Raw genomic sequence first — 27,955 nt, forward strand, 5'->3', positions numbered from 1 at the left:
GGTGGTATATGTAGTGTATGTGTGCAGTTTTCTAGGTTAACGCACACAGAGGCACTGCGAATGCGGATGTGGATGCGGATGCCACACTGTTGCAGCAAAAATACGTTGCGCCGGCCGGCAAAAAGCGAATGTTGCGCAACAAACGTTAGCCATGAAAGTGCATTTCGCTCGCTCTCTATCTCTCTGTCTCTCTCTCCCTCTTTCCCTCTCTCCCTCTCTCCGAGTTTCGCCATGCGCACTTGCTCAATTCCCTCACTTCCGCTCGCACACACACAGAGACACATTTAGTTAGTGAGATAAGTGACGATGATGCACAAATGGCAGAGAAAAGGGGTTGGGGGATGGGAGGTGCAACGGCACGTGTTCGCACACCAATGCAATATGCTTTTGCATTTGCTTTTACTGTGCTTTTGCGGCTCTGACGTCGTCATTTTCGCCGGAAAATGGAAAATCTTGCCACAAACTGCATGTTGGTTCTAAGCTATTTATTTAAAGCTTCATCTGCTGATGTCATTCCCTATCATGGCCAATTAAAGCCCACTTCGCCAAACGTCTACTATCTCAAAGCCATTGATCTCCGACAAACCACTTAATTTAAAATGCTTTAATTTATTCCTCTCGCAATTTACTCATAATGAGCTGCATTCAGATAGAGCAAACAATATTTATGAGATTTATTCGGTGGCTAAATCATTGGGCTAATGACAACACATGTATTTTTCGCTCATACTTAAATTTCCATTTATTTCGTGAGACATTCACAAACAAAGCAGAAGATATATCAACCATAAATCTAAACGTTTCACTTGCCAAAGTGGAGATTTGGTGCTGTGTGTTTTCATCTCATTTATTGTATAATAAACAATTTGAAAATGTGAATGCATCGCCGTTGGAATTGTTTTGCGGTCGATTCACTTTTCATGGCTAATTAATTTTCGCATTGCGCAAAATGAATTAATAACGCGAAATGCCATGAATATGCAAACGTGAGAGTGTGCCCCCTTGGCTCTTTCTTCCCCCCTAAAACATACATATCTTGGCATACCAGTATATGTTTTTAAGACATATGTACGTGCATGTGTATATATGATACATCGAAAATATATTGTTGGCATCGCCGCAGTCGCCATAATTAAAAGCCAAACAAGCGGCAGTAGCGACTTCAGCCCGCCAGATGATTTCATTTGCAAGTCGCTCTCGGGCGCAGTTTTGTTGCTTTCTGTTTTGGTTTTTGATATGGCAATCTTCGTTAATTATACGCTTAGTTGACTGATCGGGGTGGGGTGTTGTTGGTGTTACTGGAGCTCGGCGCTCAGCGCTCGGCGTTCGGAACTCGGGGGTGGCAGTGGGTGTTGGTGTTTGCCCAGTGGGAAAACAAATGCACCCCGGCAAACAATGGAGCGCCAAGTGCTCTGCTTACATCACTGGTGAACAGCGAACGGCGAGTGGGAGGCAGGAGGTTTGCCAAACAAATTCTCTTCACACACACCTGTGCACTTTGTTTCATTTGCCAGGGCAACTGTGTGAATTAATACCAACCATCGCTTTAGTAACTGATAGATTATGGACCGATGTCCGGGGCACGTGGCAAATAGTGTTGTTTTACTAGAATCCCACACAAAAACACCATCGTGTTTTAAAATATAATTTGTCTGGCAGTTACTGACCACTGTTAACTATAATATGGGTTTCCTTAAACATTTTTTTTTATAACCTGTTGTATAAGGACTCTTGCTCAGCCTTAAACACCCTTTGAAATATTTACTATTTTTAGATTTCACCTTACAGTTTATTTTTGTCTGAAAAATGAACCCTTTTTCAAGCTAATAAGATCATTTTTAAAATTTTATAATTTAAATTTATTGTAATGTATAAATAATGTTTGTCGTCTTGATTTGTGATGGATCTTTATTTTGTGAGCGCAACAAGCGCTGGGAGTGAGTAGAAAAGGCAGCAACAGCTCGTTGACATTTGCATTTTGAGGGCGGATCAGAGGGGCGGGCGGTCGCTAAGGGGCGGGGCGGGAGGAAGTGGGTGGCCGGCTTAATTAAAGCAGAGCAACGACGTCGGCCCGCCTCAGAGCTTAAAATTCTCTGCGTCGTTACAAGTACTGCGTACTCGTACATATAGTTCATCCCCAACCCACTGCCACCCCCTTTCGGCCCCGCCCCCTCCCATGACAGTCGCTGAAGCGAGGCAATTGTGGGCGGGAAGCAGCAAAACTGCATTAAAATTCAAATGCCGGCAATGTCAGGGCAGAAAGTGCGGAGCAACCATGGCATTTGGCTTAATGTAATGGGCAAACGGGGGAAAAGTCAAGCTCGACAAATAACGTTGAAAATGTGAAGGAGAAAAATAACAAGATATATATATTCTCGCTCACCATAAATCACGACTGCATGGGGAGTACATATAGTCATCGCAGTGTGGTCATAATTTATATTTTTAAAGCTCATTCACCACGCAAATCAACACATTTCGGTACATCTTGCCAAACAAATAATTCCACACAAACAATGTTTGCAACAAGTCAGAGCCAATTCATTTCCACCTAAGCAGCAAACATGACAGAATATATATATCTGCCTTCTTTTCTGTTTGCTTATTTTGTGCATACCAAATTTGTCATGACAATAAATACAGCTGCTGAAGAAAGCCCCATCAATGAGCGGGCGGTGTGTTGACCAAAGGCTGAAAAGCGGGGGAAAATCGGAAAAAGTTGGGCAAAGTCAGCGGCAAAGGCAAAATGCCGACAAACAAACACAGAAACACACACACACAACACAGGGAGAGCTACATTAGTTGGCAGCGCATGAAGGAATTGCAAATGTATTCAAGGTCAGGGCAGACATGAAAAACGAGAAAAGCCGACTGAGGCAGCGACTGAGGCAGAGGCAGAGGCCCACCCACTCACACCCACACACACACCAGCGAAAATCAATATGGCAACACTTTTAAGGGTTGCGGCGAAATACCCACGCAGCCCTTTCCTTTGCTTTCCCCCTTGACCAGCGAAAAGTGGAAAAGAGGAGCAGCAACGTCATCAGAGTGGTTCAGTGGGTCGTCATAAATAACGCTTCGGGTTTCCCGCGCATTTTCCACTCTCTCGCTAAGAGAAAATGGCGCCCAACATTGCGCAGGCTTCCCTCTCCGAACATCTCCCTTCTCAGACTTTTCCCAAACCCTTGGCGAATTTTAAATCGGGAACGCTTTTAATTATAGCCCGGCCCACGCTTTTCCACTCTCCAGACTTTCGCATGTAATTAAGTCCGGCCAATTACACGCAGCAACACCAATGAATTTGCAAATTGAGTTTGCCAGCAAATCGATAGGATTTCAAGGTTAGCTTGCGTGACATTTTCCCAAGCAACAATTTAATATTTGGGGGACCCTGGCGGGTAATTGGAAAAGTTGTCGCACCCGCGGATGCACCCCAAAGTGTAACGCTCTATCGGTAGTAACGCGAAGAAAAAGCAAAACCTGTGCGTTGCGTGTGCCATCATCATTATGGTGACTGTTTGTATAAAAATGGCGACTGGCTGTCGTGGCGTATGTGCAATATTTGATTTATATATCGATTTTTGCCAGCACAAAGGCCGGGCCTTGCAAACCAGTTATTATCATAATTATTGAAAGCGGCATTTCCAATGCAAAATGCAAATATATTTCTTATTCAAATTGCCGCATTACCATATGACATCTCCTTTTCGCTCTTCTAATTGCAGGTGAGTAATTTGTCGCTTTGGACAGGCTAATGTCTTTAATTGACTTCTGTGAGTGAGTAGAACGCATATGTATCTATAAAAAGCCACTTATCTGCATTTATCAACTTTATTATTAAACAAATCCGTGTGGGCAGTGCGGGCAAAGTGAAACCTTGACATGTAAGCGTCGGGTTTTGCAAATAAATGGTGTCTTAATACATTCGACCGGATTGGAAAGTTGCCCCCATCCATGGAACCCGGGGTCCGTGCTCCCAAAAGTATGCTTGATCCTTCAGCCAGTTCGCCTCGATTGTTTTAATTAGCATAATGACACTTGGCCGCGTCTAGACAGACCGAGTCCGCAAAATCCGAGTTTATTTCTTGGTTAAACCATTCAACGTCTGGTATTTACTGATTCATGAATTATGCGATTTAATTCGGGAACGAAAAATACTCAGATACATAAATCAGAGCCACATCCGCGAGAAAAGCTTTTCGCGTGCTGCTTTCCTCCAATTAAACAAAGGGTATAAATCAGAATTGTTTGGCCAAGCGTTTTGTGCAAAAATTGCAATAAATACTGTTTGCTTAGCGGGCATAAACTTTGGGTATCTAATGGGAAAAAAAGCAACATAAATGTTCGGAAATTTCCCCCTTCATTTACCGCCTGGCAACCGAAATTCGAATGCAGTTCCAGCAATGGTTAATCAATGCCCAAAACAATTAGTCATGCGGTTGAACCTCCCGTAGAGAGAGTGAATTTCGCGAATAGCTCACTGGCACTCATACGCAATCACACACAAACACGCACACCCCCGGGGCCTAATAATAATCATAATAATAAAATAAAAACCGCTGGCCACTTGGCCTTGGACTAGGTTGATTGCATTCTAGCGGTCAATGCCGCCGCCGGCGTCGTGAAAACGATCGCTCAGCGGCTATCTCTTTCCCGTTGCGTTTTAATTTCGTACCTCTTATTCTCTCGCGCTGCTTCTGTATTAAAATTATTTGTATTTATTTGTATTTTCGTATTTTGCAATGACAAAAGAAAAATATCGGAGAAGCCAACAAACAACTTGTTGTTGCCCATACATTTCAAAATCAACAACAGCAGCAGCAGCACACAGCAACTATTTATAAAATGCGCCTGCCTGGCCAGAGTGTGTATCTGTGAGAAGTATCTCTGAGTGTGCAAGTTTTCGTACTACGGATATTTGTATCTGTATCTCAACCTCTATCTCTATCTGTATCTGTATCTGTAGCTGTAGCTTTTCGGTGCCCGTGCGCGACTTGCAATGCCGGAAAGCAATAGCAAACGTCGTCAGAGCGGCGTTGTGACGCCAGCCAAGCAATCCGCCGCCTGCCAATGACGACAGTGCTCGCCGAGTATCTTTTGGATACATTTCAAAACAAAAATAACACAACAAGATCCGCTCTTCGCCGGTTTACCTTTGAATGCCATTTGCATAACAAGTGTCGGGCCCCGCCAACCCCTTCCATGAAACCCCGAGCCCAGAGCCCAAAACCCAGAGCCCAAAGCCCAAGATCCCATATCCCAGATCCTTTGCCCCACACATAAATAATTCAGATTTCTGATTTCGACTGCTGTTTCCAGGCCACAGTGCATTCAACCGATGGCAACAGCTAAATGCGAATGCGAAATGCGAGGGGTTCATTCGCATTTGGTAAATATTTACCTGCGCCGCAACTATGGGCCAGTATTATTAACAGTATTTTACCGAGTATTCTAATTAAATTTGGGCCCTCCTTTCGCCTGTTTATGTTTCCTGTTTTTTTTCCATTTTTTTCGGCTAACCAGCAGCATTGAATGATAAATTACCACTTAGTGTGTTTGCTCGTACCTAATCGGTTTTGGATACGCTCAAGATCACGTCATCTACGGAACAGGTTGCAATTGATGGCTCGGTAGCTGGAGGAATTAAGTATTTTACGGCTGCGATTTTTGATGGCCCGTAGAACCGCTTTCTCCGAAAGATAAGCGAACAACCTTGACGCCGTGTGCAATCGGTCAGGCCAAAAATATACGGTTCAGTGTGGGCATACATACGATTTACCTACCTGGCCTTGCAGTGTGCTTTGGCTTAGAGTGCTTTTGGCTCATGACTTATGGCCAGAGGTGTTGTTCAAGGCCCGCTTCCGGTTCAGGTTCAGGCCATGCTGCATGTGGGCGCAGGTACCCAGCTACTCAGCTACTCAGGTGCTCAGGTGTTCCACTGCTCAACTGCTCAAATGGCTAAATGCTCAGCTGGTCCGGCATGATGAATGACTGCAGCGTTTATAAATATACGGAGCAGCCATCATCATCATAATGAAATAAGCTAAGCATAACAAATGCGTCGAAATATTTGCGACAGGTTGCAATAGCCGACAAACAAAACAGAGACCGAACAAAAAGGGGTAACAAAATTATATAAAATCGGCAAGCGAAAACACCGAGGTAAAAACTCGAGTCACTCAATGTGCATGGCCTTGAAGATTTCGCTGCAAAACAACAACAACAACAAAAATAAATAATAAAAAAAACCACACGCTGAATATCATAAAAATATTCGCACAAAACAAAACTCGCAAATAAAAGTTTAAAAAAAGATTATAATGAAAGCCACTAATTTGGCAGAAAATAAGAAATAAATAAATTCATAAAATGTGAATAGTACCTGGGATTAACTGACAATTTGCATCGGCTTGATGAGCATATAGAGTTTCAGAAGCTGATTGATTTGTCATTAGCAAAGTCCCACCAATTAAGCCCTACATTTGTTATTAAAGTATTATAATAATTAACTGCGGCAAATTGAATATAACCCAAACGTATTTTTGCCTCGTCTCACGCTCTCTCAATTTTCAATGTTCAATTTTCAATTATGGTTTTTTAATCGTGTTTTGGCCGGTCAAGTGGCTTTGGCCAAAATATTGATTAATTGCAGTCAAGGGGTTAATAGGATTACAAAGTGTTGTTGTCGTTGCTGTTGTTGTAGCCGCCGCTGCTGTTGCCGTTGCTGTTGCGCCGACCGCACGCTAGATGGCGTGTTGGCGCGACTCGTCAACGTTTTTGACAAGTCAACAACAACGTTTGACTGCGGCGGAGATTGATGGCGAATGAGTTGGCACCTGCCATTGGCCTTTAAGCCGCTAACCGTTTGCAAATCTCTAAAGCCTGCCAAAACCTTGCCAAAATGTTTGCCTGTCCGTGTGTGTCAGATGGCTTCAAGCTGGATGCGGTTTCACCAGCAACCAGCAATAAGCAATCAGCAACCAGCAACCAGTTACCATTAACCAGCATCATGAAAACATGAAATCTGTTGATCTGCGGTTTCTTAGTCATTGTCATTTGCATTTCCTTAGCCATGATTTTATTACACGCGCTCTTGTTATTATTATTTGTGAAACTCAACCGCAGCAATTTTGTGTGCCGGCTCTTTTGTTTAAACTTTTGCTTAGACAACACAACACAACACAACACAACGGGAATTTCCATTGCACTCTAATTGCCATTGTAGCAGCGTAGCAACAATTGCAAAAAGCTTCATCATCATTACACGGGTACTTTTTTTTTTTTTGTTTTTTTTTTTGTTTTTGCAGCTTTTGCTATTGGCGTCAAGCTGTCTGAGTCGAACGGCTTTTCCAGCCATTCACTATTCAGTACTGGCTCACATGCATTTCCACTCAACGGCAAAAGCAACAACTGGCTATTAGCCGTAATACGAGTGTATCTATTTATTTACCACATGTGCCACAATTAAGCACAGCCAGTGCCCATTTTTTGTCTTGCCAATATGGCTTCGCCTTCTAGCGGTTATCTCGCTAGCCAGTAAGCCGGCTAATTATTGTTTTATGACTCGGAACCCTGCACTCATAAATCCCACCCAAACTAGTGCAGTAAATAATTACACAAAGACCAAAAGTCGGGGGACATTGCGTGCCATTTCCACCTGAAAAGCGTAAATTATAGCGCTATTTATTTATGCTGCTGCCGCTGTTGCTGCTGCTTTTATTGTCCTGTGTGTGCCAGTTGCATTTGTTTAAATTGCCATTTGACAAGCATCAAAGCCGTTAAATGTTACTCAGACATGTCGCACACGAGGCCCGCTGGAGGGTGGGCTTATGGCCAATTAGATGAGTGAAATACAGTGTATATGTTGCGGAGAAGGGGAAAAACCCCGCTCACAGTGCAATTTCACAACTCTGAGTAATGCACAAACGGTCGGTCACCGGAGCCAGCTTATCGCTTGGGGGAAGCAATGAGCTCTTGACCAAGTTTTCGATTCAAGTGACTGCAGGGAATATTTCGTTTCACATAGATTCGCAATTACATTAAAGTGCCCTCTTTCTTTCACTCGGCGGATAAACAAAATGCCGCTCGCAGCACCGGATACGGAAATAAAGCGTCAAAGCTGGCAGGGCCACAAATAAATGGCGCTGGATGGAGGGAAATCTAGTTTGCTGACACGGCACAAAGGATGCTGTCTCTCTGTCTGCGGGAAAAAATGGGACCCGCTGACATTTTTTCCAACCCAATCCAACCCAGCCCCCTAGTCATTTGATATAGACATCGCATCGCATCGCATATAGACAGTTTTCCCTGCAGGTCACATTCGGCGATATATATGTCGAAAAGCCAGAGCTAAATCCTGGTCAGCAACTCCCCTTTTTTCTTTTCTTACTCCCCTTTTCCCAGCCCTGCCCCTTTTTAGGGGCGTTGCCATGGAAAAGCATTTTGTCAAAGCGACAGGTGCTTAAATATTTAAAACGCCAATGCCCAGTGTTGTGTTCTTGGCTGCTGGGTGCTGGGCCAAAGGTAAAAATAAATGATGCCTCGGCCACTGGAAGGCATAGAAGGCAGGAAAAGCAGGCCTGAAAATAGAATGTTGGACTTGGGCGTGACAAAAGCCAAATGGCCTGGAAGGACCAGACTTTAACTTTAAATTTTATTGGGTAAATCCCATCCTGCATTGGAGTACAAAAACACAAATCGGTTGTGACAGACGCGAGCTTCTGATTCCGATTGTGCACTTCCAGCGGCTAATGAGGCGTGACATTGATGATGACTCGGGCATGCTGGAATCGGCGAATCATTTGTAATGTGTCATGATTATGCAATATTCGTGCAACAATTACCGCGAGGCATTTGCATAAAAAGCGGTCGCCCGTCAGCCGTTCGAGTAGCAATTTTCCACTCAGAAGCAGCCTAGCGCGCTAGTCGCTCGTTTGGCCAACAGGAAGCTGCTGAGTTGGCCAAGACAGGCCGAGCTACCCAGCTCATTCTCTGGAGATCTGCTGCTGCTGCCGCTGCGCATGCGCCGCGCCGAGTGACAGCCCAGTTTGGACAGCAGACCCAGGACGGAGGACAGAGGACAGACAGTACCGGGACAGAAAACGGAGACAGAGCGAACCGGCCGGCTGCCGGCGGCTGTGACAGCTGTTGATTGATGAATCCTACAGCCTGCCCCCGAGGCTGCCCCACGGGTCTTCAGTCTTCAGTCTCCAGTCTTCAGTCTCCAGTCTTCAGTCTCAAGTCTCCAGCCTTCAAACTTTGCCAGTCCAGTCTTTGGCCAAGACTCGCCTGATGTCTCTGCGATCTGCCGGCCTCTCGAACTCTCTCCGCCTAAGATTGATGATGACGCAAGCCCCTTGGCCGAGCTTCTCTCCGTTTTATAGGCGCGCATGTGCAATAAACACTTCTAATTGTAATTAATGAGGCGATTGTTTAGTTTTTATGTGTTGATTTTACTGATTTACCGCCCTGCGGTGCAGTGCAGTGCGTTCCAGCAACTGTCCAGCGACTAAATGGAGCATTGAACCTGAGACGATAATCAGCTGAAGAGAACGCCTGAAAAAAAATCAGAAGTGCAAACATTGGATACCCTGCTAAAACTACATACGTACTTTGTTTCCACGATCGTAAAACCCTCTTGAATGGCATAAAAAAGCAGGACCCAAGTTCTCGTTCTTGTTCTCGTTCTGGTGTGCCGCTGACTCGTTTTTCGTTGCATTGAACTTGATGGCCATTTTGCTCTGGCCTAGGCCCTTGATTCTCCCGTCCACTTATGTTGCTTACTCCTTGAGCCAACTTCTTGGGGTCTTCAGCTATCGACGGGGATTTATCTTAAATGCTGCGTTTACCGGGCTCCTTTTCTCAGCTGCCTTTTCCTTTACCCACCAATTCTGGCCTTTCTAGCTTCGTGTTTTCGTATATTGGCAAACACTTTTCGGCCTGGCTCAAATTAATGGCCCCGGGGTGCGCCTAATGATCCCCACAAACGGAGTTCATTCCAATGAAAATGTCAGCCCAGGCGCATTTTATTTGCTCTAGCCATGCCATGCTGTAGTTGCTTGTCTGTGGCAGGAGGAGTACTCACTAGTACTACCAAATATGTTTAACAAAAATCAAAATAATTGCATTACTGACGCGTCACGCCAGGGGGCGGCGGCGGGCAAAAATAAAAAAAAATGGGGGCGTGGCATGAGTGTGTGTGCTGCCAGGCTGATTTGATGACATGGCGCTTTGCATGCGACCCGCATATAAATCCAAAGCCAGGAAGGTAGATGGAGGCAACTATGTAAAAGGGGGTCAAGCGGCCGAGCAATTTCCAGAAAAAGTAATAGAAACGTTTTGGGTTGCCTAGCCTAGAGTTGCATATCGAAACGATATGCCCAATCTACTGCACTTTCCCCCACGAATTGATGGGGCCATTGTGTTGCTCTTGTCTTGACTCTTTTGTCAGCATTAACATACGTAAGTGTCAGCTGGATGTTGCTACTGTACAGCCAGCATGTTGCTGCTGGGTCGTCGATGTTGCTGCTGCTGCTTCTGCTGCTGCTGCTGCTGCTCTGGCTGTTGCAAGGGGGCAAAAAGGCCAATTGATTTATCGTGACAATGAGTGCAGCTACCGAGCTTCGCTATCGATGTGTAAATTTGAATTTCGTGGCTCATAAAGCGGACAATGGAGGCGGCGGTGAAAGACAAATGTGGCAGCCACAGATTGTTGTCGGCAACATGTTGCTCTTGCTCTTACTGTTGTTGCTGCTGTTGATATTGCTGTTGCTGTTGCCGCTGTTGCGGTTGCTGTTGCTGCAGTTGCTGCCGCAAAAGTGAATGCCCTCGCGGTGACGTCACGAGTGCAATCCAGTTCCAGTTTTCTCATTGCCCATTTCTCATTTCGCGATACTCATTTCTCGTTTCCCATTTCTCGCCTGGCTGCAATTATCGGGGCCCCGAGTGCAGCGCGAACGATGAGCAAAATACAAAATCCAGAAGAAATATGAAAAGCAAAACAAACTGCACGAAATCAAAACAAAAGCCCGGCCAAGAGGGGCACTATCGAGTGGAACGAACTCTGTTGCACTCTGCGGCATTCAACGGCCACTGTGGGAAAGGCAGTGTGCCGGGTCGACGGGTGTTGAAGTGGAACGTAGCGAATGAGCAGGCCGATCGGCAGGAACGGGGTGTACGGGAGGGGGAGGGGAGAGGGGGAGGCGGGTGGCGGGTGGCGTATCCGGGGGATACTACACCATACTATGCGATGACTAAATGCAACAAGCGGCGACTTTCGCATTCGCATGTGGTGGTAAGCTAAAGTTGATGAGCAACTTCAATGGCAAGTGGCAGCAGCAGCAGCAGCAGCAGCAACTTATCTGCAGCAGCAACAGAGTATGTGGCACACGGGCAACAGCAGCTGGCTTCACTGAAAGAAAATCTTATGTATTAAAATGTGATTCATTTTATGTAACAAGACATTAGATTGGATCTGAATAAATTGATTAAATACGAAAATCTCAAAAGGTTATTTACTGAGCTTACAAACTATAAATATTTGTAGTTTAGTAGTTTGTAGTCCAACTAAAAAAAGTAAATTTGCTTTAGTTTTCTAAAATTCAAAATAGTAAATTTATATACAAATGATACTTTTGGTATTAAGCTGTCGTTTCGTTTTTTTTCTGTGGTGAGACTGATGTGGCTGCTGTGCCGAGTGCTGAAGCACTCGCAAGTTGCACAAACATGTTGCTCACTGGCTCCGCGACATGATTCTGAGGCGCAGATATAAAACCGAAAAACAACAGCAGCAGCAGCAACGACCTGAAAAGCAGCAACATCGCGGATTGGGGATAGCGAGAACAAAAACAATGTTGGGCTAGGTTCCTCCAATGGGCTCCTCAGTACTCCACTCCACTCTACTCCACTCCATCGTCATTATTATCATCTGGTTTTGGTCTGGACAATTCTCCTGCCTTCAATCCGACCAACAACTATTGTCCATAGCTGCTTATTTCAGTTGCAGCCTTTGGTTAAGGCTCTTGTCATTGTGGTTGTAGTTGTTGTTGCTTTAATTTAGATGCATCTCGAACAGTTTTTGTTTTTCTTACTGGCTGCTGACTGCTCGCTGCTGGCAAACATGGCCAAAGCCATGAAAAGAAACTTTCATAAGATAAACAAAAGTTATATATGCATATATATGCATGGGCACATATGAGAGCTGCTTGCCTACAGGGTTTCCAGCCGGGGCGAATGTCCTCTACCAAATTGTACATATTTCCCCCACTAATTAATTCTATTTTCTTTTCGTTTCAGGTGAGTTTCCCCTGCTCGGCTGCTTGAGAATCTGGTTAACAGTAAGTCGTAAATTAAGTGATTGCCCACTCACCCATAATTGTGAGTTGTTGGGTGCGCCCCCTCTGTTTTTATTTGTGGAAATCACAATTCTCAACGAGACAGGAAACAAGGAGCGTTAAAATGGTTCCACCAGCCAACTTATTCAGTTATTGCCTTTTTTTTTGCGAATGTTGCACTGGCAATCAACTCATTAGCTTAGGTCGCAAAATAACACAAAAACAGCGGGAACAAAGGCGGCTTGGGAGAAACCGCGTTACGCATTTTTAATTGCCAACTTGGCGATGCCAGACAAAAAACAAAAGGGAACAAATAAAGAACCAAACACCGCTGGGGCAATTAAAAAATTAAGCAAAATTTCTGCATCAGCTGATGGGTGTGTTACCGCTGCGGGAAAAAAAACGAGCTCAGGGTAATGTCAACGAGGGAGCAGAAGAAGCCGCAGCATTTCCTGCCCAAGAATCTTCCCCTTTAAAGTGGTGATTCGAAACAGGGACGGGTACAAAATAGTTATTAAAGGGGTTTCCCTAAGTACATTTTTCTATACTTTTATATTCCTTTTCCATTTCGATTTTGCTTTACATTAACAGTGGTAGTTATCTAATCAATTGTTAGTAAAGTAAAGTAAATAGAAAGTTGAGACTTATAATATTAAATACAAATGCATTTTGTTTGTTTTGATTTGAACTTAAGGAAACCGCCACTGTTCCCGATGTTATAACTTTGATATGAACGTCGTAATTTATGCGCCTCTTCGACGCGCTTGCCAATTGCTTCCTCGCGCTGCGTTTTCTTTCATTTTTCCTTTATTTTTTTTTTTTTTTTTTTTTGCTTTTTTTCCAAGAAACAGCCGGCATCCAGTCATCCAACAACCGCCCCCGCGTCACATTGCAAAGATTTCTTTATTACTTGGGCACGTTCGCTGTTTTTGTGCCGCTGTTGTTTTTCTTATTTTTGTTGTTGTTCGGGGTCGAGGCCGGTCATTAATATCCACGCATGGAGTTCACTTCAGTTCGGTGGAGCACGTCCCCTCGTCGTTCCACTGCCATTTCCACCACCACTTCCCCACCCACTCCATCCCAGAAGCGTTCCCATCTGAATCAGCTGTATGCATAATATTTGTTGTTTGCTGATTCTGTCAGCGTCTTGAGGATCCGCTTCGTCACTCCATCGTCGTCGTCTTCTTCGGCGATTCTTGTCCAGGTCAGTTCTACAAAATATGGGAAGATGTTGCTGCTGTGCTGTTGCTGTTTTGCTGTTTTGCTGTTGTGCTGTTGCTGTTGCTGCTGTGCTCTTGATGTTGCTGCTGTGTATGGCATACGTGAGTGGCTTGGCTGGGGCTAGATCGTTTGAGTCCAGAGGCTGCTACGCTTCTGTCGCCGTTTCAGCGGAGCACGACTTATCAACTTGGTTTCTTCTTGGTTTCAAGAGCTTCTTTCTATGGGTTGTTCTCCACCGGCCAATGCCGATGCCGATGCCGATGTCGATGCGACAACAATCACGAATGCAGCCCGATAATGACAATGGTAATGATGACGATGGTGCGGCTGTGACTGTGTCCTAAATGCTGATAATGATGTTTTTTGTTTGCCGGCGATCGCGCACAATGGATCTGCACAGGCGGCTAGTTAGCTATATGCCAAGTATATACAGAACTTTGCGCCTAGAAAAACGTTCAAATGGTCGATTTTGAAAAGAAACAGTTTTCAGAATCCTTACTCTTTCTTAATATGTTATACGTATTCGAATATTCCACCTATTTTTTTCAATGTCTACATATGAACCTAATTTGAAAGGGAATAATCTCTCTAACTAAACTTTTTCGGGTTCGCTGTCCTTTGGTCAGGTGGCAGTGCCTTTTAGGAGTTGCTAGACCCAACCAGCTAGCTGACCATTTTCCTGCCCGGTCTTAATCTTGGCCAGTTTGTTGTTTCTCCACCGATGCCGCTGTCGCCGCTGCTGCTGCTGCTGCCACTATTGTTGCTGTCTTTTTTGACCGGCCGGCCGGCCGGCATTATATCTCATTACAGAGATCAGCATAAATAAGCAGTGAGCACGCCGCACCACCAGCTCGGTTCCTCCGACATCATCAACAAAAACGGCAGAGGCAGGGGCAGAGGCAGAGGCAACTACAGACAACAACAGCCCACAGCCGGAGGAACGAACGAGCGATTAAGCGATACATTCAGCCATGTTCGTGTATTCCCCACAGAGAGATGGGGCATGGGGCATGGGGCATGGGACTAGAGCTGGAGCTGGTACTTAAGCTGGGGGCATGGGGCAGGGGGCATGGTGAGATGGGGACACAGATGGAGAAAGGGCAGAACGCTTGCGTACTCGCCGAGGCAATTGAACTCGATTGCAGCGCGTGAAGGTGGACATGACGATCCCGTTCTCCACTTGACTCCTCCTTCTCCAGTCCCCCTCGATAATACGTATACACACATGCACCATTCCCGATCCCGGGTGAAATAGAATTTGTTATTGTTGTTATTGTTGAGGCAGGGCAGTTCCTTGACCACATGCGTCATCATCATCGCGTTTGCCGTGTGCAAAAAAACATGATCATTACACACACGACGCGCTTCCCGATTCCCGATCCCTCGACTGGACATGGAGCGGCTGCTGATTCAGATTCATCCTCATCTGCTGCAGCTTCAGCTTGAGCTCTCTGGCTCCGGCCTCATAATTCCCATTCCCACTCCATGCCATGCCACTCCTCCGCCGCAGCAACGCTCGTTCAGGCGTTTTTAATGATGCGTCAGAATATTGTTTACGCATCATTTTACATGTCGGCAAATGGGAATGCAACTAGCAACCTCATAGATACACTCTGCCGACGAGAGACTGTGTGTGCTGGCCCGAAGGCAAGTGTTGAATAGATGCTGCTTTTATTCTCCACCAGCTGGCTACACTACTCGACTATAAAATTATGAAACCCCGTCTGCAGAGAGGTTTGCCAAATTCCATCGTGATGTGTGCATTAAAGCACGAATTAGCCGCCGGTTATGGCTACAAAGTTGCCTGCCCAGCTCCGACTATCTGGCAGATGCATTACCAGCCTTATTAGCCGGCACTTTGTGCCAAGAAGAGTATCGAATAAAGCAAAAAAAAGAAAACGAAAAACGAAAAACAAAACAAAAACGGTCTCAATGCAAATGCCATAATCCCTGCCTCACAAATCAAACCCCAAAAGTGCAGGTTTAGTATTTATGATTGAGCCCTCTGTTTAGCCTCCTTTTGCACCAGAAACCTGAAAGTAATTCCAATAAAGTTTTCCTGCCCAGGGTTGCCAGTGTGTGCTGAAGGAAAAGTGTTGCCATGGCGCCGGGTGCAAACAATATCGAGGTGAATGTGCAACAACTAGGAACTGCACTTTGTTTACATTTCTCCTGTTGTGTTACTTTTCCCCACTTTGGCATTTATGCTTAAGCTTCTGCTTATGCTACTGGTACTGGTACTGGTACTGGTTCCTCCACCCCCTCCTGCTCCTGCTGTTGTTGTTGTCGTTGTCCTGACTGTGGAAATTAAGCGAAAAACTTGTCAAAGGCATGTCCTGCCCTGCACCACCGCTTGCACCTCGCATAAAGTCAAGTGCGGCAGGAGGGGGAAAGCAACTTTTCTATTCCAGCCCTTCGGTAACTGCGCTGAAAAAAATGGAACAACTAGGTAAAACTTTGTTCCTGGATTTAATATACCCAGCTTTTAAAAAAAAATAATTTTAAATTCAGATACTAGATTATGATCATGGAATGCCAGACTTTTTAGAATTAACTTTTAAATGTATTAGAGCATAAATTAACCGTTTTTTTAAATCTTTTTCAAGATGTTTTTTTTTCTTACAATACCTACTTTACACAAACTTTCATCTGTTAAATACCCCTTAAATTTGAGGTATTGGATAAGACCAGATTATTTTTGTTTTAATTCAGATTTAGGTGTTTTCTTCTCAGTGAGCTACTCCACTGTTTACTTCCCCTGTTTTATTTTTGCCTAGGTTGACATGCAATCCCAGGTACATGTGGAGAGTTCCCTGCCGATTCTTAACTGGGTTCAATGACATACAGGATAAGAAATAGCAACATCGGGCAGCCTACAATCCACCACCACTAGCACACACACACATATAAAGTACATATGTATGTATATATAGAACAACAACAACCGGCATTAACTTCGCTGGGGCAAGAGCGCAAAACGTAAACGTTGCAAAAAGGCGGCAAGCAAAGGCAAACCCGAAAACAAAGCCGTGGCTAAAACGTCCAGAAGCAGGAGCAGGAACAGGCCAGAAATGGGTAGGATGATGATGATGGTGATGATGATGGTGGGGCAGGAAAAAGGGAAAAGGGCCAGTGATCCATGCTGCACTTGAGGTTAAAGGCAGCCAGAAACCGAACCTAACCGAACCTAACCGAACCAAACCAAACCAACCAAACCCAGTTGAGTTGAGCTGGGGCAAACCTGTGTACAAATACTCGACATGCACGCCGCCCATTTGCCACTCCAGTCGGTATCCTGTTTGCCTAGGCCCGTATCCCCATCCCCATTCCCCATTCCCCATCGCCATTGCCATCGCTATCCCCTTATCCTTATCCATATACCCATCCCATATAGCCATCCGTAACCCCCATATGTTCGAGTTGAATGGATTCCTTTTGCTTCGGCAGCCCGGCTTTTCTTTCCACTTTTTCGGCGAGGGCGAATTGCGGCAGGACCCCTTGCACTCCCCCTGTTTTCATTTTTCATTTGCCCTGGCCAGATTATTAAAATTCCTGCAATATGAATCGAGTTCAATAAGGTCTTGAATTCCTGATCGAATGTATGAAGAGTCGGCGAGAGGAATCGCAAAGCAATCACCAGGGGGTCAATGAAAAGTCAGCTTACCTAAGCCGGCTCTGCTTTTGATGCAATCCTTACGCCTCGACTTATTGCATTTCTCCCAGCGTCAGCAAAAGGATGCCCGAACAGGCTTCTTCGCCCACAGATGGTTGGGGGGGGGGGGGGGAGCTTAAATAAAACATGACCATTACGGCTGCATATTAAATAATATATTGAGCCGGCCATTAGCTGAGATCGACTCTCGCTGCATTTTCATAACAAAACAATTTACAAAAGGCGACGGCACAAAACCGGAAATCCTTTCCAACTCGCATATGGCACGCAAAATGAAGGCAACTTTTCCACTCGCCAATGTTGCCGTTTCTGCCGTTTCTGTCGTTGTTTGTTGCTGGGTTAGGTGCCCCGGAGCGATTGTTACTGTGGCTGTTGCTGTTGCTGTTGCTGCCGCGGAAAATTGCCGCTTTTAATATTACCTTTTATTTGCAATTTCAGCCTTTTTGTTGGAGCCTTTTGTAATAATGCAGTGCGCATGTAATAGGAGCCAGGTGCCAGGGTGCCGAGTCGCCTCCATGCATTTATATTCGAATTCGTACTCATACTCGTACTCGTACTCATACTCACACTCGTTCTAGTATTCCCCGTTGCAGCAATCATTTCCACCTAACCGCCCGCCTGCCGTTGTCATCTGCCACAAATTGTACGCTGTTATTAACTGACATGCTTGCCAGGAGGATTTTTTTATTTAGTTGTGAAACCTCCGCTACCCATTCGGATTTTCTTTTTTCGTTAGTTTGTGTTTTCCGTTTCAATATTAATGGCATGATACACAGGGCAATGTAATTTTTTACAACGCTTGTCGATTGGCGGGGCCCTCATTGCTTTCGCTCCGCATCGATTAATTTTAATAATATATTCGGCGCACCTGCAATCAGGCATATGCCCTCGCAATATCTGCTTCTTTATCTGGAATGAATTTTGAAGTTTTCCAATCAGCCATTGAACTGGCGAAATGCGTACATGCTGATTGGCAAAGATATGGGACGTATGGAGCGAAGTTTACTGCGCTCTTATCTGATTTGACCTTCAGTCCGGGAAAACTGCGTTTCTGCACCGACTGCCTTTGTGCTTAGAAACGACAGAATTGAAAGTATGCCAACAAATCCCACGTTCATCACACAAATCTATACATACGAAATGTACAAAAGCAAAGTCAATCAAACAAAGAAACTTATCGCAAACCCGATTATATGGACTCATATGGAATCGCAGGAGCGGAAGACCTTTGGCAGACTTCTTGGCAGCCGGCAAACAGTTGGTAAACAATTGGAATAGTTCTGTGTGCTCTTCGCTTTACAATGCAAATTGTTCGTGGGCTGTCTTATCAGTGGCATGCCATAAAATATATGTTTTTATATGCACTGAAAACTCGAACACTCGTATGACAGAATGTTTATATTTATACCCTGTTGTTGAATGGAAATGGAATTGGAAATGACATTGGGAGCAACTATGGGGTGAAACGAGTTCATTGTCATCAAGGTCGTTTCGCCACTTTTCGTCAGTCGAGTGTGAAAATCGCTACTTAGACTTAGAAGTCTCCTCTCGCCAGACAAACTTTGATAAGCTCATCCAGAACGGCGAAATAAATGGACTGATGCCAGACGAAAAATCGCAAACGCAAATAAGCCGCAACAACTATGCGCGGGTTCATTGCACTGGACATGTGCAGTTCACACTACAATTAACTGCGTTAGCATGCAAATTAAATTTAGTTTAATTAAATTATAAACATTCAAATCACAAAGCGAAGAGTCAATGCACTTGGGGCTCAAAGAAATTTAATTTAAAACAAAACAAACAGCAGGAAAAACAAAACAAAAGCAGCTTCGCTACGAATCGACGTTGAAACGTGTGTTGATCGAGGCGTCTGTCTCTTTCTTCTACCCTCCTGCTATCTCCTTTCACTTAGCATCTTGCTTTCTCCCTCGCTCGACCCAGCCTAACCTTTCAATATTCTTAAAAAAAAACCGCAATTCAAGTGTGTGTTAATCTGTTGACAAGGTTTCATTGACTCGCTTAGGCAAAAACTGCAATTAAAATGCGAGATTTTGCAAAAGCGAGAGTGAGGGAGATGGGGCGAAGGTGTGCGAAAGAGAGGGCAATCGGCGGCAAGCGGTTAAAGATTATTTACGAGCCGCTTGTTAGTCACGTTTTTGCGGCAGACGTTGCCCACAGTTCACTTGATTCGACTGACCGGCAAACACGGCTGCAAGTGCAAAAACAACAGACCAATAAAACATATAGTATAGTTTCGTATAGTATAACATCAAATCAAAAACAAGGCGCAAAAAAGTGAGGCAAAGCAAACGGAATGGGACAGAAACAAATCAAATCAAATGACACAAAAATGGCAATTTGCAAGGCAAATGGCATAGAAATGGAATGAAATCGGAACCCAAAGAATTTCCTTATAGAGGTCATTGCTGATACGTGCTTGTTCTTCCATTCTGGCGTTTTTTTCGATCTGGAACCCAAACCGTTAGCTGCAAAATGACCTTCGAAGTCTAGACGTATTTGACAAAACACAAAATACAGGCGCACGCTCCAAAAAACACACTCGCACAGACACTCAGACACAAATAATGCGTGATTCTGTTGAAAACTCATCGAGTTTATTCAACCCGCCCGGTGGGTGGAAAAGTGGGTGCGTAGGGCGGGCGAATTTACGAGCGTGGCAAGGACACTACCCCGTCAGTTTCACTTTTATCGGTGGCAGCAATTAGTGGCAGCCAGATAAGGGAATTACTCAGCCGCAGCCATGAAATGTTTGATGTTTATAACTCCTATGCGCCGCCAGCCAAAACTAAGTCCCCCCGACTTTTAAGCCCAAACTTAAACTTCCCTAAGCAAAACAATAAGCAGCCAAATCCTTTTCTCACAAAACCCCACCCACCGCCGTTGTTTTAATGTTGGCCTAGCCCCTCGTCCTGCTGCCAGCGGGGATTTTTATGATTTAAGATTTAACTTTCTGCCCTCGATGCGTGCCAATGACACAATAAAAGTTGCCACAGGCAACAGAGCCTTGGGGATCCTTGAAACGAGCTACTCGCACGCAGGTCCCGAATCGCAGACGACAACGCACCTTGCCGTCTTCGTCTGCCCTCGAACCATAAAATGGCCAGGAAGCGGGGCGATTGAGTGCGGCGGGGATAACACACAGCTAAAACTTGCTTAAGAGCAAAGAAAAACAAAAAGAAAATGTGGCAGGCAGACTCCAAGCTAAGGACACGACTCGTAAATACCTAACAAATATATTTATTTTTCACATTCATTACTCATTTTTGAAAATATCAAATAAATATTATATTTATAACAAATCAATCAATCAAAATAAATAGATAAGGAGATTACTCATTACAAACCTTAATTTTATAAATGAATATATTTCAAGCAGCAGGAGCGCATTTTGAGATTTTTCAGTAAATATTTCGGGTTCTCAATAAAAAGGTTAATTTTTAACTTTAACTTTAAATCGAATTAAAAATATGAAATATAATATTTAAGTTTTTAAGTTGTCCAAATAAGAATACGATTTAGGGCGCATTAAAATGGAAGGAATTCTAGGAATTTAAATAAAATTCGCATGATTTTTTCTGAGCAAAGTAAACTACAAGACCTAAACATACCCAGTTTCTGGCCCAGGGCGTAAAAAGTGCGTGAGTCGGACTCGTTCAATGACTTTGGCCTGGTCTCGTGCCCCGACTCCCCACTGCCTCTCTGTGTGTATCTCTCATTATTTTTGTTTTGGCCGACTGGCACAGCAGGGCAGCTGGTGCCCGGACTACAGCCTCCTTGGCCCAGTGTCAATGGCACTCGCGAATCGAGGTTGTTGGACCCTTTGGCCACGGCCAACACCAACGCAGATGTCTCCGCACTCGTTCTTTTTGGCGAAGCCCCGTGCTGTGCCATATTTTTAGCCTACTTTGCGGCGCTGACCCCACAAGGCGGTGCCCAAGTATATTTAGAGGTCAATTATCTCAGACGGGGGGCAGTGGCAGTGGCAGTGGCAATGGCAATCCATCACTGGCCAACGCCCGTGCGTATGCAACGCTTTCTTCTGCCCACTCACCTCCGGCTAATGATGAGTAATTCCGTTTCATTTTCAGTCGGGCCACGAGCATCTTTAATAACAATTACGATGGCCAAAGTAGCGGGCTGATTTTATCGCAAGCCTTTACTTTTTTCGGCGCGCCAAGGTGGTTTGATGGGTGGATGAGTGGGGAGGGGGGGAATTGGCTTAACGGCGGTGTGGGTTATTCAACTTTTGATTAATGGCGGCGCATGCATGACAAATGGTTGACGCGCACTGCACTTGTAATTTGTTTTTGCCCCGCCATCACAGCCAGTCATTCAATTAACTAAATTTATAACTCAGTCCCGGCATCTTAGTCATGCATTCGACTCTGGTTTTTGGGCGCTCTCAATTAAAACCCGTCCGATTTCCCAGAAAAGCGACTTCCCATGCAATCGCCAAGGCAAAACCCAGCTCCTGCAACTGGCCAGTAATTAGCTGCAGTTAACACGGGCAATTAGGGCTGCCAGCAGTAGTCGACTGTTCGTGAAATCATGTCAATGCCTCGCACTTATCGCTAATCAACGGCCGGCAAACATGAAAATGGCAAAAGGAAAATTTCGGGCCAAACCCTCGCATTAGCCGGCGATAGGAATCAGAAGGAGAATGCAGTGCATATTTAGGCGATCCGCAGTAACAGTCTCAATTTGTTTGCTCACGAAAGTCGGCTGGCAGTTTGACCCCGACATGGTAAACTTGGAAATGGGAACACGAGGCTATCTCTCTGCCTCTTTTGTCCTTGCCACATGCGAATGATGGGTGGTGGGTGGTGGATTGTGGGTGGTGTGGCACGGCTTGTGCCAGTTTTTGACATTTTGCCCTGGCCTCAGTGTGAGCAGCGTTCAATGCCAGCGAAAACACCAGCAGAATATACACGGAAAAAATTCCCTTTTGCTTAAATACGAATGCGTGGAATTTTTCATACTCATACGCTTTAACTGGTTTTTTCCCAACAAAAAAAATATATATTTGATTTCCTGTAGCACAAAGTTTTCTCTCGAATTACCATTAATTTCGTATTTCTCGTCTCTTTCTAGGAGAGTGCCATGAAGTCTATCAGCCCGCATAGTGCCTCGACCACCAACCGAACTGTAAGTTAACTTTTAAACCGCTTTCGAGCAGCCAAACATTTAATGCCCAAAGCTACAATAAGAGAAACAAAAGCGAGAAGCACTTCAGCCGAAAGGAATAAAAAGTACAAAATACAAAAATTTATATTAAGGCTTACAAAGTTTGAGGTACTACAAAAAAAAGAGACCAGTGAATGGTTAACGAACGAAAATCGACCCATTGACTGAAGCCAAAAAGGCAATTTAAGCGCCTTTTGTGCACATCGCGCATACGCCGCGTCTGCCAGGCTACCCGACTACCCGGCTGCAAGCCCAGACTTTTTGAGTCCAGCCAGACGGAGCTGAAGCACAGGTTGCCATTCGGCCTGTCCCCGGTCATTACGAAAGTTATTCATGCGAACTGTTTGCCCTGGCCATTACATCAGGCGCACTGAACTGCTGGATTGTTTGAAAAATGCGGAAATTTCGGCGCTGCCTTTCGGGCAACGAAAATTTATGAAAATTGCCATGTGCGCCGGCCAGAGCCCGAATAGATCGCCGCCCCTCTCGTTATTCCTTTTTTTCTTATTCACTTTCCCTGTCAATTGCTTCGAATGGGTCAGCTGGCCTGGCCATTTATTTGGCCTGGCCATTTGCATTCCGCTGGCTTCCACGTCCAGCAGTTGTCGACTTGTCAATGCAAATGTTTCGCCACGTCCACTCGACGGATATTCTATCTATTAGCGTTGAATTTCAATTAAATTTTGCTGGCTGTTCGCTGGCGCGGTCTATAAATTGCATTTGACCGATATCGTATCGAATTGGGGTCGCTCTCTTGGGCTTATCAACCCTCATGAGTGGATACTGTTTGGGGAGGGGGATTGGGGCAACTTTTGGGGAATACGAGACGCATTTAGCCACCCCTGCTTGGGCCAAATTATGACAACTTTAGTTGACTCCGTCAAGTCACGAACCGCTCGCTGGCATATCGTATTTCAATTGCTCAACATTGGAAAGCCGCGCAACAACATAAATAAACCAGTGGCGGAGCTGGGATGGCAATACACCCAACCGCAAGCTAATTGAATTAATTAAGAAACGTGTATTATATTACCAAAGACCAGACGTGGGGCTGGGGATGATAAACCAAAATTAATCAGGGCCAGAAAGAGGGAAAACACTAAGCTCGGGTCACGACCAAAGCCCCGCTAAGCTATGCAGAATTATTAAAATGATTTAAGCTGCCAAATTGCTTAAGCAATATTTTCTTTTTCTTTTTTATTCGCCCCCTTCTTTAGCTTTTAGTTTGGGGTTATTGTTCGAGTCAATAGCGAGGATAAGGGGCTGCGAGTCAAGAGGTAAAATAAAGAGAATTCTAATTAAAAATCTTCCGGCATTTGGCATTTTATCTAAGCAGGAAGCGCAGACGGAGTGGAGTGCAAAGAAAGGAAAACCCCTGCGGGCAGGGAACAGGAAAACAGGCGACACTTTCGCCTGAGTCCTTGCTGCATAATGAAAAGTCTTCCGAATTGGGTCAGGCAAGGAATTAAAAAGCCAGCCCGGATTCTGGGGGAAAACAAAAGGAAAAGTTAAGAGGAAAACTTCAGCTTAAAGCTGCTGCCGTTATCATTCGCAATTAGACGCGTTGACACTTGCTCGGGCCTGACTTTGTCAACTTTTCAAGCAGGCCAGTCGAAACTTGAAATGTGGCAAGTTAGAAGTGAAAAGTTCAGTCGCTTATCCGAGTTCCCTGGCAATTTAGATTTTAAAGTGGGAACATCTGCACTCGTGGAGTGTGTGCAGAAAATTGAATATTTAAATCCCGCACACAAATCCTTTGCATGCTTCAAATTGAAAAAGTTCCCCCATGCCGCATAAAATATGCAAAGACAAATAGAATGGAAACAAAATTATGTTTAATGCAGCGTTTTTCTATGTTTCGTTGTTTTTTTCGCACACATTTTTTTTGTTTTTGTTTTTGGGGAAATAGAAATTGCTTTCAAATTTGCTTACATTTTTTATTTCTCCTGCTCCGTTCGTTGTTTTTCTCGTTTGTTTTTTCTCTTGGCCTGCGTGCGTGTTCAATTTGCAAGTGCAATGGAAGTGAAATTGAAATTCACCCTGCCTGCGGGTGTTACCGCCTCTGACTCTGATTCTGACTCTGTCTCTGGCTCTATCTCTGTCTTTTTCTCCACTTCTCTATCTGTCTCTTTCCGCAACGTCTGGGTCTGAAGTTGAGTTTTTGGTTTTTACTTTGTTGCGGCTGTTGTCGCTGTTTATGCAACCTGCAATTGGCAATTGGATTTGCGAGTCTTGTCCAATTTCCACTCCGAGTCAAAACTTTGGAACAGCAGTTGCCGGCAGGCAAAGAGTCGGGATACGTACTCGCACTCACATATATAATTAATCACCCGGGTCCAAAGTTTATCCTTCGATTTGATTGCCTAACCCCCGAGTGCCAAGTCCACAATTCAACTCGAAGGACTTTTGCAAGCACTTTGTTGGCAAGTTTCCGCTTTAGATTCAGCTTCAGCATTTGCCTAAGTCCGTATTAACCCATTTTTGGGCCGCATGCATAAGTTGGCTTACCTCTGCGCGGATTAGGACTCCAACATGTTGCACACTCCACTCGGCTATGTATGAATCCGCCAGCGCTATTTCGGCGACACTCGAAAGCCGATTGCCGCCATGTCTAATTTGCTGGCCATAAGCAGCTTACCAACTTTCCCCGCCCGTGTGGGCCATATTGAAACGCCGTTTTAAACACACAAGGCAAGGCTAAGACCCTGCCTTCGCTTACCTTCTGCCAGCACATTCAGAGCGCTCTTTTTTCCGCTTAAACGACAACGACAACTTTTGAGTGGCGCATAATACCTGAAAAGTAATGTGAATCCCCATCCCCTTCTACTTCCCCTCCTCCAACCGATTTGTGCTGCCCTTGGGGAAATGATGGACTCATACAGCCATCGCAACCCGAAAAGCTTGGCAAAAACTGCTTTTCGTCCCGGCAAGTTGATTATACCCGTATTTTTTTTTTTGGTCATTTCAAGTGTTCTTCTGCCGTTTTGCGCAGTCGTTTTTTTTGTCAGTTTCCTCCTTCTGCTGGAAAATTATTAGATGGACATTTTTCCGGCGGCACGTGCCCCTCCAGACCGAAAGGCATCAAGTTTTTGTCAGGGCCAGTTTACGAGGCGATTGCCTTCGGGGCCAAAATTGAAATGTGCCTCGGGACACTCAAATGGTCTTCAAATGGTCGAAGGGCCTGAAATATGAGCACACCGTATTGGGGAAAGCTCCTCGCTCGGCTTAAATTGAGACATTTTCCAATTTACATCTCTGCGGCCGAGGCATCGAGGCAGTGCAGCATAAATTCCAGATACAGCCTGACATCGCCCGGGGCACAAAAGTACACACACTGAACTGATAGCCGCCAGCACAGCCGTGCTCCGTGCTCTGTGCTCTATATATGCATCTGGAGTGGGGTACATAAAGTCGAATATGCTTGACCTGGTTTAGTTCTGCATCCCCGACTCAAATGGCAAATGGCAGGGACAATCCTCCTCGTTTTCCATCCATTTTCCTCCTGCCTTGCAGCATACATAAATTTCGCCAAGTACAGTTACTGCCATGCATATGCTCGCAGGCCTTGATGCCATTGTTTTTTTTTGTTTTTGTTTCGGCACCCTGGCAATTGCAGTTTCACAAGGTCACCCAGGCGCAAGTGAATTCTCGCTCCTCCCATCCTTTCTATGTGTATATGTATATGCTGGTGGGTATATATCTGATGCTCTGTGACCCAGTTACTGAGACCCCTTGGCTTACTGTGCCTGCACTCCGGCCCACAGTTTCTGGGTCAGTCATCGCAGTACAGTTTAGGCCGGAGACAAACGCAGCTTCCACTCGGCCAAATGGCAATACCAGTCGGGCTCAAATGAAAACAGATGAGCTGACCCTGCCCACCCCATAAATATTGTTAGCTTACACGGAGAATAAATGGGTGGCTTTAAAAGTCTTAAAAATAGGTTTTTTTTTGTTTTTATACAAATTATATGTACTTCAAAGTCTCAAAAGAATGTTTATATTTAATTTTTTGAATATTTCTTATATTATTTGTATTTTTCGACTCAATATTATAAATATCAACAAATGAGTAAAATAATAGATAAGTAGGTTACTTTGAAATGACACAATTTAATGGACAAATCATTTAAGATCACTTTAAAGGAACAAAGCGCCCGTAGAACTAAGATGCTACATATTTATCTATTATTTTCGGGTATATATCAGGCTTAGGCTCAATTTTCAATGTAGAAAAAATAAAGTTTATAAGGTTATATGACACTAAAGGAGATGTCTTTCTTTCTCTGTATTTTTTTAACACGTTTTTAGGTATACTTGATGAAGGTGCAGTCAAATTGTGTGGTGTGCCTTCCGCCTGTCACAAAGTTTGACACCTCCCCCATAAGCCAATTACTTTTTAGGACTAAGGTCCAGTCTTTCGGGCCCAACTATCCACATGCCAACCACACATCTTGTTAAAGTCCGTGTTGATTAGGACCGTTCCACCAAGTAGGCAGGAGGCCCACAATCCTTGTCGGCCGATGGCAACCCATTCAAGCTCCATTTGGCAATTACCGCAGCAATAAAAGTCAACGGCAAATGCAGCCAGCCACACATTTTATTAGCAGCAGCAACAGAAGCAGCAGCAGAAGCAGTCCTTGTACAATTTACGTGTGTCAAATAATAATTTCGTTGTCCTGGCCGCTTCTGCTTATCTATGGGACAAGTGAAAATCCCCTTTTGGTCTGGAGCGGGGTGAAAATTTACATTTTACAATTTACGAAAATTTTTATGTCATAATTGGATTCTGTGGGCCATTGTGCTCTGCCTGCCCTTCCGACTGAGAGATGTGACAATGAGCAGTACAGTGATAACGGGTGGCGAAAGGGGCGGGGTCTAAGTTGGGGTTGAACGGTATCGCCTGCGGTGGCCATTAACTTGGCCAGAGGACGCCAGCCTTGTAACTCGAGCGTTTCCACTGATAAGGACTTTAATGCCCGGAGGGTTTCCTGCGCTATGTTGTGGCAAATTGAGCGTGGCCGGATATTGTCGTCGCTGGCACACACATATACAAACATAAAACTAGTGAAAATGAGGGGGGGGGAAAGAAGTGCCCTAAAAACGCACCACTAAACTCATTTCCACTTCCTGGTTGTCCAGTAACTAAATCATTTGCAAAAGGCCACAGTGAATTGAGGACTAATTTATGGCTTCGAGGACCCTATGTTGCATACTCTCAGGCTGTCCTGCAATTTCCCATAGTTGTTTCCCGTTTAGAGCTTGTTTTCAGCATTTCGCTCTATTGCAGGCCATTTCGTTTGATCTAATTTGGCGAACATAAAAATTGAAGCAAGCGTGGGTTACACATTCAAGTTGGTTTCAGTTTTGGCAACATGTTTCCTCTCAAATGAACACAAATTCGCCTTCAGTGTTCACGAACTTTTCGCATAAATTTTATATACGAAACGTGTTAGCATCTGCACAGGGAGAAAATGTTGTATAATTTGTAAGAACAAATTGGGCTGGGTATTAAAAAAATGTA

The 27,955-nt window shown here is 44.7% G+C and overlaps 1 protein-coding gene across 6 annotated transcripts in view; it reads left to right on the forward strand.

Annotated features, from left to right (window-relative positions):
- LOC128266479 (zinc finger protein 704) overlaps window positions 1–27,955 on the forward strand; it is a 117,582-nt gene that overhangs the window by 79,104 nt on the left and 10,523 nt on the right. For 3 of the 6 annotated variants that reach the window (XM_053003031.1, XM_053003039.1, XM_053003050.1), the window contains one exon: window positions 22,342–22,395. In XM_053003031.1, the coding sequence (XP_052858991.1) occupies window positions 22,342–22,395 (54 nt within the window). Of the gene's footprint in view, window positions 1–3,725; window positions 5,061–12,294; window positions 13,181–22,341; window positions 22,396–27,955 lie in introns of those variants that run through there. The other 3 variants (XM_053003068.1, XM_053003061.1, XM_053003076.1) reach the window with 3 other exon arrangements.

The sequence above is a fragment of the Drosophila gunungcola genome, chromosome 3R, assembly GCF_025200985.1.
Source record: "Drosophila gunungcola strain Sukarami chromosome 3R, Dgunungcola_SK_2, whole genome shotgun sequence".
Classification (NCBI taxonomy): Eukaryota; Metazoa; Arthropoda; class Insecta; order Diptera; family Drosophilidae; genus Drosophila; species Drosophila gunungcola.